This window comes from Oncorhynchus clarkii, chromosome 3 (assembly GCF_045791955.1).
Source record: "Oncorhynchus clarkii lewisi isolate Uvic-CL-2024 chromosome 3, UVic_Ocla_1.0, whole genome shotgun sequence".
Lineage (NCBI taxonomy): Eukaryota > Metazoa > Chordata > Actinopteri > Salmoniformes > Salmonidae > Oncorhynchus > Oncorhynchus clarkii.
In genome coordinates this window covers 79,013,405-79,030,840 of record NC_092149.1, presented here as the reverse complement: position 1 = coordinate 79,030,840, position 17,436 = coordinate 79,013,405, and the positions used below count along the sequence as shown (strand labels likewise).

The following is a 17,436-nucleotide window of genomic DNA, read 5'->3' as shown; positions in this document are numbered from 1 at the left end:
GAAGGGCTATACAAATACATTTGATTAGATTTACTTGCAAGATTGATTTGATATTTCAATAGGCAAAGGCTACGGACTAAAATCTGGGTTTATAATTGCAATTCAGTTTTGCCATGATTTGCTGAGCTAGTAGCCTATAGCCCCCGACAGGCCGACATCTCATTCCAGGTAAAAGTCCACATCACCCCCTGACCTTAGTTATCTTTGTTTTCTTTATTATTTTGGTTAGGTCAGGGTGTGACAAGGGTGGCTGGTTTAGTTTTTGTATTGTCTAGGGTTTTTTGTATATCTAGGGGTTTATATGTCTATGGTTGCCAAGATTGGTTCTCAATCAGAGGCAGCTGTTTATCGTTGTCTCTGATTGGGGACCATATTTAGGTAGCCATATTCCTTGGGTATTTTGTGGGTTATTATCTATGTATAGTTGCATGTCAGCACTCGTGTTTATAGCTTCACGTTCGTTTTGTATGTATGCTTATCATGCTGTGCCTTGGTCTCATTATGAAGGACGTGACACCACAATGACATTCAATGTGGAGAATGATACATTTGCTATAGATCTATGACCATGATCACAATTGATAACTTCCCATTTAATTAACTAAATATGGCCATTAATAATTACATAATAAGGCGACAACAACAAACTGAAGTTAGAGGCTATTTACTAAATCCGTTTGCCAGCTCCAGGTAGGCTAAACAAGTGGTATAAATTGATTTTCAATAACTCCAGCGATATCGTAATTTCAACACATTTATTGTATCAAATGGTAGGCTACAGCAGTCTACAATGGCATATTAATTAATAGACTACTTAATGGCCAACAGATGGAAATGTATCATTCTCCACATTTAATGTCAGTTTAATTGTGGACTTTTTCCGATAACAGAAGCATGCAAGAGAGTTCCATAACTGGCATTTCAAATTTCCATTCTCGAGACCCAAGAACTGAGCATGCGTAAAACTCTGCTTGACAAAAGTTTTCCATAAGAAAAGTCGACATTAGAATGTAGTTTACTATAAACAACCTCTGAGCTTATTTATCTAAAACCTTTAGTGCGCCTAAAGTCATTTTCCAGTGCTTTTTTCGATGTTATATAAGTTGTAGAGCTTTAATATGTTATATGGAAAAAGGGTTGGAAATAGGTGCAGCGCTCTGTCAACCAGTGCTCTTATACACCCCTCCCCTCCCCACCACACACTCAGTCAGTAACAGTCTGCTCACTGCCAAATAGTCAGCAGCAACAACAGATACATATGGTACTAGTCAAAAGTTTGGACATGCCTACTCATTCCATGGGTTCTTTATTTTTACTATTTTCTACATTGTAGAATTATAGTGGATACATCAAAACTATGAAATAACACATATGGAGGAATCATGTAGTAACCAAAAAAGTGTTAAATAAATCAAAATATCAAATTTGATTTGTCACGTGCTGAATACAACAAGTGTAGACCTTACAGTGAAATGCTAACTTACAAGCCCTTAACCAACAATGCTTTAAGAAGTTAAGAGAGAAAAAAGTGTTAAGTAGAAAATATAAAATAAAAGTAACAACTAATTAAACAGCAGCAGTAAAATAACAAGCAAGGCTATATACAGGGAGTTCCGGTACAGAGTCAATATGGCTAGTCGAGATAATTGAGGTAATATGTACATGTAGGTCGAGTTAAAGTGACTATGCATGGATAATAAACAGACAGTAGCAGCAGTGTAAAAGAGGGGTCTTTGATTAGCTGTTCGGGAGTCTTATGGCTTGGAGGTAGAAGCTGTTAAGAAACCTTTTAGACTTGGCGCTCCGGTACAGCTTGCCATACAGTAGCAGAGAGAACAGTCTATGACTAGGGTGGCTGGAGTCTTTGACAATTTTTAGGGCCTTCCTCTGACACCGCCTAGTATAGAGGTCCTGGATGGCAGGAAGCTTGGCCCCAGTGATGTACTGGGCTGTTCGCACTACCCTCTGTAGTGCCTTGCGGTCGGAGGCCGAGCAGTTGCCATACCAGGCAGTGATGCAACCAGGATGCTTTCGATGATGCAGCTATAGAACTTTTGAGGATCTGAGAACCCATGCTAAATCTTTTCAGTCTCCTGATGAGGAATAGGCTTTGTTATGCCCTCTTCACACCTGTCTTGGTGTGTTTGGACCATGATAGTTTGTTGGTGATGTGAATACCAAGGAACTTGAAGCTCTCAACCTGCTCCACTGCCGCTCAGTCAATGAGAATGGGGGCGTGCTCGATCCTCTTTTCCTGTAGTCCACAATCATCTCCTTTGTCTTGATCACGTTGAGGGAGAGGATGTTTTCCTGGCACCACACGGCCAGGTCTCTGATCCCCTCCCTATAGGCTGTCTCATCGTTGTCGGTGATCAGGTTTACTACTGTTGTGTCATCGGTAAACTTGATGATGGTGTTGGAGTCATGCCCGGCCATGCAGTCATGAGTGAACAGGGAGTATAGTAGGGGATCAGCGTGGTGGATTTTTTTTGTTACCTATACTCTCACCACCTGGGGGAGGTCTGTCAGGAAGTCCAGGATCCAGTTGCATTGGGAGATGTTTAGTCCCAGTGTTCTTAGCTTATTGATGAGCTTTGAGGGCACTATGGTGTTGAACGCTGAGCTGTAGTCAATGAATAACATTCTCACATAGGTGTTCCATTTGTCCAGGTGGGAAAGGGCAGTGTGGAGTGCAATAGAGATTGAACCATCTGTGGATCTGTTGGGGCGGTATGCAAATTGGAGTGGGTCTAGGGTTTCTGGGATAATGGTGTTGATGTGAGCCATGACCAGCCTTTCAAAGCACTTCATGGCTACAGACGTGAGTGCTACGGGTCAGTAGTCATTTAGGCAGGTTTTCTTAGTGTTCTTGGGCACAGAGACTGTGGTGGTCTGCTTGAAACATGTTGGTATTACAGACTCAGACAGGGACAGGTTGAAAATGTCAGTGAAGACACTTGTCAGTTGGTCAGCGCATGCTCAGAGTACACGTCCTGGTAATCCATCTGGCCCTGAGGCCTTGTGAATGTTGACCTGTTTAAAGGTCTTACTCACATCGGCTACAGAAAGCGTGAACACACAGTCGTCCGGAACAGCTGAAGCTCTCATGCATGCTTCAGTGTTACTTGCCTCGAAGCGAGCATTGAAGTAATTTAGCCTTTCAGGTAGGCTCCTTTCACTGGGCAGCACGTGGCTGTGCATCCCTTTGTAGTCCCTAATAGTTTGCAAGCCCTGCCACATCCGACGAGCGTCGGAGCCGGTGTAGAAGGATTCAATCTTAGTCCTGTATTGATGCTTTGCCTGTGTGATGGTTCGTCGAAGGGCATAGCGGGATTTCTTATAAGCTTCCGGGTTAGAGTCCCGCTCCTTGAAAGCGGCAGCTCTACCCTTTAGCTCAGTTGCTTGTAATCCATGGCTTCTGGTTGTGGTATGTACATACGGTCACTGTGGGGACGACGTCATTGATGCATTTATTGATGAAGCCACTGACTGATGTGGTGTATTGCCATGCCATACATTATGAAGGAATGGGGTGTCAGAAGGAATGGGGTGCAGAAGGAATGGGGTGTCAGCTATGACATGGCACCTTGAGTTTGAACAAATATTTTGTTTATTGAACTACAGTAAGTGAAATGGATTTATACCCGGTAACAGAATTAGGGTAACGGAATTACATCATGGGTCCCTGATCTGTACTACACAGAAAAGCATCATTATGAATGTTAATGTCATTCTCCTCATGTTTCACAAATTTGAACAGCAGAGCACACTAGAGTACAGTGCAGTACAATACAATACAGAACAGGAGAGCGGAGTTCAGTGCAGTAGCATTGTCTTACGTTAGTTAGCGCACCAAACTGTGGGTTGGGACCCATTTGTGGTTCGCAACAGGGGTCCGGGTGGGTGGCGGGATGACATTAAAAAATATATACTCAACGTTTTTGGGGGGTTGCACATACATTTTGGCGATAGAGAAACACTTTCAGTGTAAACTTAAACGACAAAAAATGAATATTAAGGATGTAGAAAAGATAATGGACATATATAATTTTATAGTAGCCTATAATCTAAGAATTTACAAATCAACAAAATAAAAGCTAAAGAGTCAGGCCCCCATTGATTTAGTTAAATTGAGCATAAGTAATATGGCTACAGGTTCATCTGCCTCACCTAAAGCCCATTATTGTGGAAAGCTGCTATAGACCACCAAGTGTTAACAGTCAGTATCTGGATAATGTGTGTGAAATGCTTGATAATGTATGTGATATCAACAGAGGTATATTTTCTGGGTGATTATTGACTGGCTTTCATCAAGCTAATGACTTAAAACGCTTAAAACTGTTCATTCCAGTGCCTGCAACCTGGTTCAGGTTATCAGTCAACCTACCAGGGTAGTTACAAACAGCACAGGAATGAAATCATCAACATGTATTGATCACATCTTTACTAATGCTGCAGAAATGTGCTTTAAAGTAGTATCCTGAACCATTGGCTGTAGTAAATCACAATATAGTAGCAATATATAGGAAAACCAAAGTTCCAAAGGCTGGGCCTAATATAATGTATGAGAGGTCATACAAGAAGTTTGTAGTGATTTCAATGTTGTTGTAAATAATATTTGTTGGTCCATAGTGGGTAATGAGGAGCAAACAGACACTGCACTTGACACATTTATGAAATAGCTTATTCCAGTTACTAACAAGCATGCATCCACTAAGAAAATGACTGTAAAAATGGATTGATGAGGAATTGAACAATTTTATGGTTGAGAGGGATGAGGCAAAATGAATGGCAAACAAGTCTGTCTGCACAATCAATTGGCAAATCATGTGACTAAACTGAATAAAAATAATAAGAAACTACACTATGAAACAAAGAAAAAGGACAGAGAATGATAGTAAAAAGCTTTGGAGCACCTTAAATGGAATTTTGGGAGAAAACGTGAACTCATTGAATCAGATGGCTCCCGAGTGGCGCAGCGGTCTTAGGCACTGCAACTCAGTGCAAGAGGCATCACTCCAGTCCCTGCATCGATTCCAAGATGAATCACATCCGGCCATGATTGGGAGTTCCATAGAGCGGCGTACAATTGGCCCAGAGTCGTCCTGGTTAGGGTTTGGCCGGGGTAGGCCGTCATTGTAAAGAACAATTTGTTCTTAACGGACTTGCCTAGTTAAATAAAAGGTTAAATAAAAATAAGATTGCCAACTACTTTAATAATTTTTTCGTTGGCAAGATTAGCAAATGTAGGCATGACATGCTAGCAACAAATGCTTACACTACACATCCAAGTATATCTGACCAAATTCTGAAAGACAAGCATTGTAATTTTGTGTGTGGAAGAGGTGAAAAAATTGTTGTCTGTCAACAATGACAAGCGACCAGGGTCTGACAACTTGGATGGAAAATTACTGAGGAAAATAGTGGATTATATTGCTACTCTTATTTGCCATAATTTAAATGTAAGCCTACCAGAAAGTGTGTGCCCCCAGGCCTGGAGGGAAGCAAAAGTAATTCCGCTACCTAAGAATAGTAAAGCCCCCTTTAATGGCTCAAAAAGCCAACCAACTCATAGTAAACTTTTGAAAAAAAATTATGTTTGACCAGATACAATGCTATTTCAAAGAAAACAAATTGACAACAGACTTTCAGCACGCTTATAGGGAAAGACATTCAACAAGCACAGCACTTACACAAATTACTGATGATTGGCTGAGAGAAATTGATCATAAAAACATTGTGGGGGTTATTTGTTAGACTTCAGTGCGGCTTTTGACATTATCGATCATAATCTGCTGATGGAAAAACTTGTGTTGTGGCCTGCTATATTGTGGATAAATATTTACTTATCTAACAGAACACAGAGGGTGTTCTTTAATAGAAGCCTCTCCAACATAATCCAGGTAAAATCAGGAATTCCCCAGGGCAGATGTCTTGGTCCCTTACTTTTTTCAATCTTTACTAATGACATGCCACTGGCTTTGAGTAAAGCCAGTGAGTCTATGTATGTAGATGACTCAACACTATACACGTCAGCTACTACAGTGACTGAAATGACTGCAACACTTAACAAAGAGCTGCAGTTAGTTTCAGAATGGATGGCAAGGAATAAGTTTGTCCTAAATATTTCAAAAACTAAATTCATTGTATTTGGGACAAATCATTCACTAAACCGTAAACCTCAACTAAATATTTTAATAAATCATGTGGAAATTGAATAAGTTGAGGTGACTAAACTGCTTGGAGTAACCCTAGGATTGTAGTGTTATGGTCAAAACATATTGATACAACAGTATCTAAGATGATGAAAAGTCTGTCAATAATAAAGCGTTGCTCTACCTTCTTAACAACACTATCAACAATGCAGGTCCTACAGGCCCTAGTTTTGTCGCACCTGGACTACTGTTGTCGTGTGGTCAGGTGCCACAAAAAGGGACTTAGGAAACTTGCAATTGGCTCAGAACAGGGCAGCACAGCTGGCCCTTGGATGTACACAGAGAGCTAACATTAATCATATGCATGTCAATCTCTCTTGGCTCAAAGTGGAGGAGAGAGACTTCATCACTACCTGTATTTATGAGAGGTATTGACATGTTGAATGTGCCAAGCTGTCTGTTTGAACAACTGGAGCACAGCTAGAACACCCATGCATACCCCACAAGACATGCCACCAGAGGTCCCCAGGTCCAGAACACACTATGGGAGGCGCACAGTACAACATTAGAGCCATAACTACATGGAACTCTATTCCACATTAAGTATCTGATGCAAGCAGTAAAATTAAATTTAAAAACAATATAAAACTACACCTTATGGAACAGGACTGTGAAGCAACACAAACATAGACGGACACACAATAACATACGCACTATACACACACATCTTTTGTATTGTAGATATGAGGTAGTGGTGGTGTATGGGCCTGAGGGCACACAGTGTGTTGTGAAATCTGTGAATGTATTATATATATTTTTTAAATGGTATAAACTGCCTTAATTTTGCTAGACCCCAGGAAGAGTAGCTGCTGCCTTGGCAACAGATAATAGGTAATAAACACAAATAAAAAAAATACATGTGGGCTCTCTACATCGCTGTAGAGGTACACCTAGCCTGATCCAAAATCTGAATGTGCTGCTTTAGTTAACTTCTCTGTGTGCTTTCAAGCACATACTGATCAGAGACCAGGCTATGGTTACCGTCCCATATTCAAACCCTGTGGTTATCACATAGCGAACACGTTACACATTCTTAATCACTTTATTAGAGCACCAGTTCTCACCCTGAGAGAATAACTGTGGATCCTGTTAGCTAATGTGGGTGTGTATTAGTATGGTTTACCTCCAGAGTTATTTATATCTGTGTTTGTCTGTGTCACTGTCCAAGTATGGTACTACATTGTAAGAGCAAAGCAATACTCCAGAATTTGAGGTATTGTCAACTTTTAATTTCCACAGACTTTTTTCTACTGTTGTATTAAAGTTTTTTGTTATACACACTAGAAGCCTTCTGTGTTTTAGTTTGCTGGGAAACAACGTTTGACATGCCTCCCAAATTCAGTTGAATCATGTCCATGTCTTGCAATCCTCCGCAACCAATTAAATGTCTTAGATGTGTGAGTGTATAGAAGGAAGGGTCGCATTATAGAGTAAACAGGGGCCATACCGCGTTAAAGCTTCAGCCAACAGCTACCAAAACAAGCCATCTGTCCTGTGACCTGGGCGACATTCAGGATCCCTAAACTGTTGGATGGATCCTTCAACAGTGCCAAGATGAGAGTTCTACGTATACCTTTGAAACATACTTACAAACCCAGCAAAAAGAGGAACTACCTTTTCAACAACAAAATGGTTTACTTAAAGCATAATTATGTTTACATGCATAACTGCAAGTACAGTATAAACATTTGAGTTCTCAGCCTTGTGCTACAAACAAGAAATCACACCTTAACACTGATCAAAGCTCATTTGCTCCTGACAAAAATAATATTGCACTTTTAAACGTCCTCACACACAAGTCATCTAAATAATATTCAGTTATTGTATGTGTGTGTATATATATATATATATATATATATATGTATATATACACGCACGTATATACAATTGAAGTCGGAAGTTTACATACACTTAGGTTGAAGTCATTAAAACTCGTTTTTCAACCACCACAATTTTCTTGTTAACAAACTATAGTTTTGGCAAGTCGGTTAGGACATCTACTTTGTGCATGACATCTACTTTGTGCATGACACAAGTCATTTTTCCAACAATTGTTCACAGATTATTTCACTTATAATTCACTGTATAACAATTCCAGTGGGTCAGAAGTTTACATACACTAAGTTGACTGTGCCTTTAAACAGCTTGAAAATGATGTCATGGCTTTAGAGGCTTCTGATTTAGGCTAATTGACATAATTTGAGTCAATTGGAGGTGTACCTGTGGATGTATTTCAAGGCCTACCTTCAAACTCAGTGCCTTGTTGCTTGACATCATGGGAAAAACAAAATAAATCAGCCAAGACCCTCAGAAAAAAAAATTGTAAACCTCCACAAGTCTGGTTCATCCTTGAGAGCAATTTCCAAACGCTTGAAGGTACCATGTTCATCTGTACAAACAATAGTACGTAAGTATAAACACCATGGGACCACGCAGCCGTCATACCGCTCAGGAAGGAGACACGTTCCTTCTCCTAGAGATGAACGTACTTTGGCGCGAAAAGTGCAAATCAATCCCAGAACAACAGCAAAGGACCTTGTGAAGATGCCTGAGGAAACAGGTACAAAAGTATCTATATCCACAGTAAAACGAGTCCTATATCGACATAACCTGAAAGGCCGCTCAGCAAGGAGGAAGCCAATGCTCCAAAACCACCATAAAAAAGCCAGACTAAGGTTTGCAACTGCACATGGGGACAAAGATTGTACTTTTTGGAGAAATGTCCTCTGGTCTGATGAAACAAAAATATAACTGTTTGGCCATAATGACCATCGTTATGCTTGGAGGAAAAAGGGGGAGGCTTGCAAGCCGAAGAACACCATCCCAACCCTGAAACACAGGGGTGGCAGCATCATGTTGTGGGGGTGCTTTGCTGCAGGAGGGACTGGTGCACTTCACAAAATAGATGGCATCATGAGGAAAGACAATTATGTGGATATATTGAATCAACATCTCAAGACATCAGTCAGGAAGTTAAAGCTTGGTCACAAATCGGTCTTCCAAATGGACAATGACCCCAAGCATACTTCCAAAGTTGTGGCAAAATGGCTTAACGACAACAAAGTCAAGGTATTGGAGTGGCCATCAAAGCCCTAACCTCAATCCTATAGAAACTTTGTGGCAGAACTGAAAAAGCGTGTGCGTGCAAGGAGGCCTACAAACCTGACTCAGTTACACCAGCTCTGTCAGGAGGAATGGGCCAAAATTCACCCAACTTATTGTGGGAAGCTTGTGGAAGGCTACCCAAAATGTTTGACCCAAGTTAAACAATTTAAAGGCAATACACTCAATTAGTATTTGGTAGCATGTAAACTTCTGACCCACTGGGAATGTGATGAAAGAAATAAAAGCTGAAATAAATCACTCCACTATCATTCTGACATTTCACATTCTTAAAATAAAGTGGTGACTGACCTAAGACAGGGAATTTTTACTAGGCTTAAATGTCAGGAATCGTGAAACTGAGTTTAAATGCATTTGGCTAAGGTGTATGTAAACTTGCGACTTTAACTGTACATACACACACACACACACATATACATACACATATATATACATATATATATATATATATATATATATATATATATATATATATATATATATATACACACATATATATATATATACACATATATATATATATATATATATATATATATATATATATATATACATACACATATACATACACACATATATATATATATATATATACACATATACATATACATACATACATACATACATACATACATACATACATACATACATACATACATACATACATACATACATATATATATATATATATATATATACACACACACAAACACACGTCTGGCTTTGCGCTTGCATTCACACACTTTTTTCCTCAAATGCAGTTCTCATACAGACACACCAGTAAGAAAGTCATCTTAAAAAAGAAGAGCTAAAAATGTAACTAATGCTCAGATAAAGAAATATTCTACTTGTACAAATCTCAAGATCTTCAAGTGCTTTTTAGAGCAAAAGAAAAATGGTGTTTTCTTTTTCCAATAAAATGGTGTTTGGGCAGCTACTGGTCATCCTCGTTCTCCTGTCCAGAACCTTCTGAGCGGTCACCCTCCAAGCGATCTGAGGACAAACAAAGTGAGTGTGTGAAAAAAAACCGAAATCATCATTTCTTACTTGACAAGTCCCTATTTCAGTCAGTTTTTCATTTTGTGCCTGATGAATGCCACCCTAAACCCATTTCCTACAGTGTAAGTTTCAAAACTGGTTGCTGGTAATTGAGTAGTCTGGGTACCAGTCTCACATTTCACTCCTTGTACTCTGTCAATTGTCAAAGGGACTGGCCTTTCGTTAATCTCAACATTGAATATACAGCTGGATTTTGTGCGAATTACAGAGTACAAGGAGTGGAATGTCATAGCTGAACAGAGACCCACACCCACTCAACCAGGCTAGAAATTGAGTGGGTGAACCAGTAAATCTCAAAGTGGTAAGAGGCTTACTCAGAGCAGGCTCAAGGGTCCCAAAGTACATCAAGAAGAACAGAAATACTTCCACATACACTTTCTATTGGTTCATTAGTCAACTGCCTTTCCAAAACACCATAAAAATAACTCACGAAAGAGAAAGTTAATATCACAAAACTACTAGCAAAATGTAACTGAGAGTGTGTGTGTGTGTGTGTGTGTGTGTGTGTACCCGTTCTTATGTGATTAAGGGAGGCCAGCATTCGCAGCATGAAGGAGGCGGGGACTGTGATGGTGTTCCTGGTCTCCTCAAGCATCAACTCATTACGCGTGATCACCTGAGAGAGAAAGGGAAAGAGGGAGATAGAGAGGAAGGTAAAAGAAAGCAAATGATACCAGTAAATCAGAAGCATCAAATGATACCAGTAAATCAGAACGATCAAAGAGAATGTGATTCCTATCATACTCAGAAGTTGGGACTGGTGAGAGAGCGGTTGAAGGGTAGGGGAGGACGGTAAGGGGAAGCGGGAATAGAAAAGGTAATAGGGAGGGGTGAAAAAAGGGAGAAGAGAGGGTGATGAGGGAGGGTACAAGGAGGAGGGCAGGGAGGGATAGGTTGGTCTCCTGGGGCAAGGTGTCTCCAGTCAGCTGTTGTGAGAGTTCTTGTAGAGGACCAGAGACTCTGTGCGGAAGTCTCACACAGTGGGGAATCAAACCCCCTCAACTGGTGAGACAGAGAAGTGAACCCCAGACTACCCGCTGTCTGCCACTAACGTTGAATCAATTGTTTAGCAAACATACCTCATCAGCTAGGACTCTGTTAAAGGATGGTGACGCCTCCAGAGGTGACCAGATCTTAATGTCGTAGTCGATCCCTGACGAGGCAAGAACTGGAACAGACAGGAGACAAACTGTTGGCAATAGGGTACGACAATTAAGGGGTAGGAGGTGTGACATCATTGGCTCTTTATACAAGGCTGAAAATGTAGCTAAGAAACTCACCGGGGTGTGGTTGAGGTGTAGAGGTGAGACTAGGGTAGGTGTGTGTTAATCATTGGGGTTACAGAAGTGTGGGTGTATACTGTAGGTGTGGCTCTAGATATAGAAGTGTAACTCACTGGGGTCATAGAGGTGCGGCTGTAAGCGGGTAGGGGTGTGGTTGAAGGTGTATGGAGTGTACAGTAACTCACTGGGGTCGTAGGGGTGCGGCTGGAGACAGTTGACTACGTGATTGTCGGCCTCCAGCAGCATCAGGTGCTCACCCGTGTGTCTGTCCCAGATGAAGATGTGGCCACAGTCTGAACCACTCATCACAAAGTTGTTCCCCCAGAAACACGACTCCTTGATCTACAGACAGCACACAGAAATAACTGGAGACAAAGGAACTATAAATGCTTTCAAAGCATCTTGAAACGTATTTATATACACACACTAACGTACGCTAACCCCATTCCGTACAAATGTGAGTTAGTTTACGTTATCGGTCAAATGTTTTACAACACCCCCAGTTCCAAGTCCAGTGAGTACCCTGAAATGGTGCAAAAGGCAAGCGGTAAACTGCCAGAGGTTAAAAAATATAGATATTTTAAAAAGTTTTGGTTACCAAAAAAACAAAAACTGAAAAAGAACGTACATTTCAGAGTAAAAAATAAATAAAAATGCCTTTAGGGAACAAGTAATGGGTTAACAACTTACAGCTGCTCTGCAGCAATGGAAGTAAATGAAGCCTTGAAAGTAGATGCTAACAATTCCTACAGGTATCCAAACTTTTGTTGATTACTCACAAACCCTCTGTCTGTATAAAAGCAGTGTCGGAACAGACTGTGTTACTACACACTGTTAAGCATTATTTAGGCAGTATTGTACTGCAGGAAGTAGTATATTGCGATCATCATGGCGAGAAAAAGGCAATTAACAAAGGAAGACACAGACCATTATAACCCTTAAAAGCGTAGGTCTTTTCTTTAGAAAAATTGCAAGGAAAGCCAAGGTGTCAGTACAGCTTCATACACCATCAAAAGGCACTTGGAAACTGGAGGAAACTGACAGGAAGAGGTCTGGCAGACCCAAAGCCACAACAGAATCAGAAGACACGTTTCTGAGAGTCAACAGCTTGCGTGATAGGCGGCTCACAGGACAACAACTTCAAGCACAGCTTAACACTGGTTGAAGAAAGCAAGTCTAAGTTTCAACTGTGAAGAGAAGACTTCGAGCTGCAGACTTGACAGGTCGAGTGGCAGTATGAAAGCAAAATAAGAAAAAGAGACTTGTCTAGGACATGAACCACCGCCAGTGGACTACTGAAGACTGGACTACTGAAGACTGGACTACTGAAGACTTGAAATCTTCGGTTCATCACGCAGGGTTTTTGTACGCCATCGAGTAGGCTAAAGGATGGTTCCTCAGTGTGTGACACCAACTGTCAAACATGGAGGAGGAAGCGTGATGGTCTGGGGCTCTTTTGCTGGATCCAGAGTCAGCGACCTGCAGAGAGTGAGTGGCACCCTGAACCAAAATGGCTACCACAGCATTTTGCAGTGCCATGCAATACCCTCTGGTGTACGCTTAGTTGGTCAGGGGTTCATCCTATAGCAAGATAATGACCCAAAACATACCTCCAGGCTATGTCACAACTACCTTAGAAGAAAAGAACAAGACTGTAGGCTTCAAATCACGGAATGGCCAGCACAGTCTCCGGACTTACACCCAATGGAGCAGGTTTGGGTGGAACTGGGCAGAAGGGTGAAAGCAAAGCAACCTACAAGTGCAACACATTTGTGGGAACTTCTACAACAGTGTTGGGAAGAACTTTACGAACAATATTTGATTTCCATTGTAGAAAAAATGCTACGAGTGTGTTCGGTTGTTATGTCTGCAAAAGGCGGCTACTCGATCTCCTCTCTCTCCTTCTCTTATCACTTGTTGTGTGTAAACAATGAGAAGGTCAGGTACTAAGTTTAGTCTAAGCTGGCTATATAACCAATGGGTATAATCAACATTTTTCTCCAGGGTTTGTAGGGTTTCATTCATTCATTGGTTGTTGCATCTTTGGTGTTGCCTGTTACCCTCGTGACATCAGTACGTACCTACCAGGGATAATGTAGCTAATAGCTTTCCACTTAGTGAATGGTGGTGGTACACACATGCATATACATGCTCACATGAATAGTGTTTCACAAGTGCCCATCACACCTACAAGGCTTAGTCCTGCTGGTGAAAACTACAAACACCACATCCTGTAGACTACAGTAGTCTTTTGGACTCATGGGAGCTGTAGTTTTGGAAGTTAAAGTTCTTCAATGAGCACTGCACTGCTTGCAGGTTAGATGTTATAGTTGTGGACACACAGACTTTACCTGATCAGCCTACCTCCTACCGCTGACCCTCTGAAATTACATCTATGTTCACAAGCTTGAACCGCCACTGTGTGTGTGTGTGTGTGTGTGTGTGTGTATATATTTATCTAATTCTATTAAACCGGGAGGATAGTTCGCTCAGCAGCTGGGATCCCTCTCTACATCTGGCCCAGGATCAGTTTGTTGCCCTTCACATTATGTTTTCAGTAGGGGTTGGCGTAGGGGGAAGCTGATCTAGAGTCAGCTGGAAACGTGCGACCAGAAGTAACCGAAGTCGAGAAGTGAAGATTAGTGTACCATAGTCCTGGAGTTGCGGTGGCCCTTGTAGACCATTTTGACTGAGGGTCTCCTGATATTTTGGGTCTCACTCTCCTCCATCTCTCTCCTCTCCTTCCTCCGACGAAACAGTTCCTGGATACGGGCTGCAGCTGAGCGTCTGCGACACACACAAGCACACGTTATACACAGTATTGACAATAAAAATCTTTCACTCTATACCTGCAGAGAGGAAATTGAATTCTGAGCGTCATGCTGGTTCACCCCTCGATGATGCTGAAGCAACCAAAACAGCACTTGGGAAAATAAAATCAGCAACAAAGCTGCAAATACTACTCACATGCCGCGCTAACTGACCGTCACCAGTCCTCTACAACCTCAACAACCCTACACATACTGTAGAGAAGACATGTCCTTATTTCACTTCACCCTGTAGATAATATCGATCTCCTCTCTCTCCTTCTCTTATCTCTCTCGTGTTGTGAGTAAACAATGAGAAGGTCAGGTACTAAGCTTAGTCTAAGCTGGCTATATAACCAATGAGTAGGTCAGGTACTAAGCTTAGTCTAAGCTGGCTATATAACCAATGAGTATAATCTACATTTTACTGACGGCTTTGAAAGGGTTTAATTAATTCATTGGTTGTTGCATCTTTGGTGTTGCCTGTTACCCTCGTGACATCAGTACGTACCTACCAGGGATAATGTAGCTAATAGCTTTCCTCTTAGTGAATGGTGGTGGTACACACATGCATATACATGCTCACAGGAATAGTGTTTCACAACAGTGCCCATCACACCCACAAGGCTTAATCCTGCTGGTGAAAACTACAAACACCACATCCTGTAGACTACAGTAGAGTCTCAGGTGGGGGTTGCTTGGACTCATGGGAGCTGTAGTTTTGGAAGTTAAAGCTCTTCAACTGCTTGCAGGTTAGATATTATAGTTGTGGACACACAGACGTTACCTGATCATCCTATCTCCTACCGCTGATCCTCTGAAATTAGATCTATGTTTATAGCAGAATCATTAAACGTACATCACCACAAAGAACAAGAAAAAAGGTTCTCTCACAGCAATATACAGAGGATGTGACATTAAATGGGATACTCAACAACAACATATCAAAATACTGTGTGTTATAGTGCTGCAGTCCGTACCTCTGTCCCTGTCCTCCTCTGTACCTCGCAGAGGGGATAAGAATTGGATCGTCATCACTGTCGTCTGAGTCCTGGTGGCTACGGGAGGGTTGACCCTGTCCTCCCGGTCCCGTTGGAACCCCCTGCCCCCCTGGACCCCCATGCCCCTCCTCCCCCACAGGCTCCTCTCTCCTGCACCCCCCAGTGGTGTCCTCCGCACCCACACCCTGGTTCCTCTCCAGGGGTGTGGTAGTCACACAATCCCCCACAGAGGTGGCTTGTGCGGTGGCCTGGGCCTGCGTGGAGCCCTGGGTGCTGGAGAAGGAGGCACCCCCAGCCTCACACAGTGGATCTGTGTGGGAAGCAGCAGACCTGCTCTGGCCGGAGGGCTCTGACACAGCCACTGGTATTGAAGGAGGGGAGAGGAAGGAAGACAGATGTGGTCAGTATGAGGCTCAGTTGTCTAGGTGTCGGCAATACGGCAGAACTAGTGGAACTAATGCCGCTTTCCTGATCAGTGCTACACATGGAATCCCATAGAGGACAGTAACGCTAACAATCATGGCCACTCCTGTCCTCACCCTGCTCTGAGGCAGAGCTCTCTGCCAAGGGCCCTTCCCTGGTCTGGGCGGCCCCTGCTGCCTCTGACGGTTTGGACTCTCCACTGCCCCTGGAACTGGAGGCTCCGCTGCCCCTGGAATTAGGAGCTCTGCGGCTCCTGTAGAGAACAGGGGGTGGGGCAAAGGAGAGAGGGTAAGAGTCGGTCTCAAAGAACAACATTCCATCACCAAGATGAGACACTTGATTTCAATTTGTGAACATTCATTTGATGAGTAAAAATCTGGGAACATCAAGGGTCGGTTTCCCTCGATGTTCAGTATTCTGCCCTCCATTAAGAATCTCCATTGAGCGTGCCTTTTAGTCCAGCAGCAGGCTTAATCTGGGTCTGTAAAAACCACCTCCTAAAGTTAGAATTGAGTGAAATTGTGCTTTCTGGCTTTCTAAGTAGTGTAGTCGGAGTCGCACGCTCACCACTCGTCGGTGAAGTCCAGTTTGATGGTGCTGGTGGTGGTTCCCTCAGTGCTGTAGTGTAGACTCAGGACGGGTTCTGCCGTGCTGGCTCGGCTACCTCCAGGTCCAGTACTGCTGCTTGGTGCCCCGGATCCAGACGAGGTGCCAGTTACACTGGCAGACGCAGACAGAGTTTTCACTTTGACCGAACTCGCTCCAGCACTCACAGCTTCTGATGCTCCTGAGAGGGAAAACACACACACACACACACACACAGACACAGACAGATAGAGAGAGACAGAGAGAGAGAATGAAAGGAAAAAATGGAAGGAGAAAGAGAGATTATTGCATAATATAGAGTATATGACAATAGTGTTGCCTGGTTACCAAAATAAAAACCACTATAGTGATTAGGGTAGCAAAAATTCCAGGAACTTTCAATAAATTCAGTTGTATTTCCGAAATCCTGGTTGGAAGATTCCCAGAATTAGGAGGCAATAAGCAGGAAATACAGAATCCTCAAACCAGAATTTCTGGGAAACCAGGGAATTTTTTGAACATTGTGTGGAATTTTGCAACCCTACTCGCGACTATACATTTTCAACAGAGTTATTCATCGTTGTGTTTCCATGTTAGGTGTTACAGTACATTTCAGAATTGGGGACAAAACAATATAGATTAGTTTCTTTTGAAATAGTGTGCAAAGACTAATACTAATTTATCAAATAGATAAAACCACTTTGTATTTCATTTCAGTGTTAGCATTTTGCATAATGTAGTCTGTAGTTATGCTAGATAAAAACATGTCAAATAGATTAGATTTTAGAAGAAAGGTACACGGTCTTGTTTTTTAATATACAGGACAATCTAATGCGATGGTAACATGATTCATTGTTGTTTTAGGTAGGTCAATGGCAATGCAAAAAAAAGGCTGTACTCCATTGTACACTCACCTCCTACTAACTGTGTTACACAAGAC

General features: G+C 42.0%; 1 protein-coding gene across 6 annotated transcripts in view; it reads right to left on the bottom strand.

Annotated features, from left to right (window-relative positions):
• Positions 1-10,239: 10,239 nt before the first annotated feature.
• Positions 10,240-17,436, bottom strand: part of LOC139405325 (DDB1- and CUL4-associated factor 6-like) — a 56,322-nt gene continuing 49,125 nt past the window's right edge. For 3 of the 6 annotated variants that reach the window (XM_071147711.1, XM_071147713.1, XM_071147707.1), the window contains 9 exons: positions 16,479-16,698; positions 16,028-16,164; positions 15,468-15,849; positions 15,275-15,316; positions 14,329-14,467; positions 11,866-12,022; positions 11,477-11,565; positions 10,908-11,013; positions 10,240-10,331 (listed from right to left, as the gene is read on the bottom strand). In XM_071147711.1, the coding sequence (XP_071003812.1) occupies positions 10,273-10,331; positions 10,908-11,013; positions 11,477-11,565; positions 11,866-12,022; positions 14,329-14,467; positions 15,275-15,316; positions 15,468-15,849; positions 16,028-16,164; positions 16,479-16,698 (1,331 nt within the window). In that variant the 3' untranslated portion in view covers positions 10,240-10,272. The remainder of the gene's footprint in view (positions 10,332-10,907; positions 11,014-11,476; positions 11,566-11,865; positions 12,023-14,328; positions 14,468-15,274; positions 15,317-15,467; positions 15,850-16,027; positions 16,165-16,478; positions 16,699-17,436) is intronic. The other 3 variants (XM_071147712.1, XM_071147709.1, XM_071147708.1) reach the window with 2 other exon arrangements.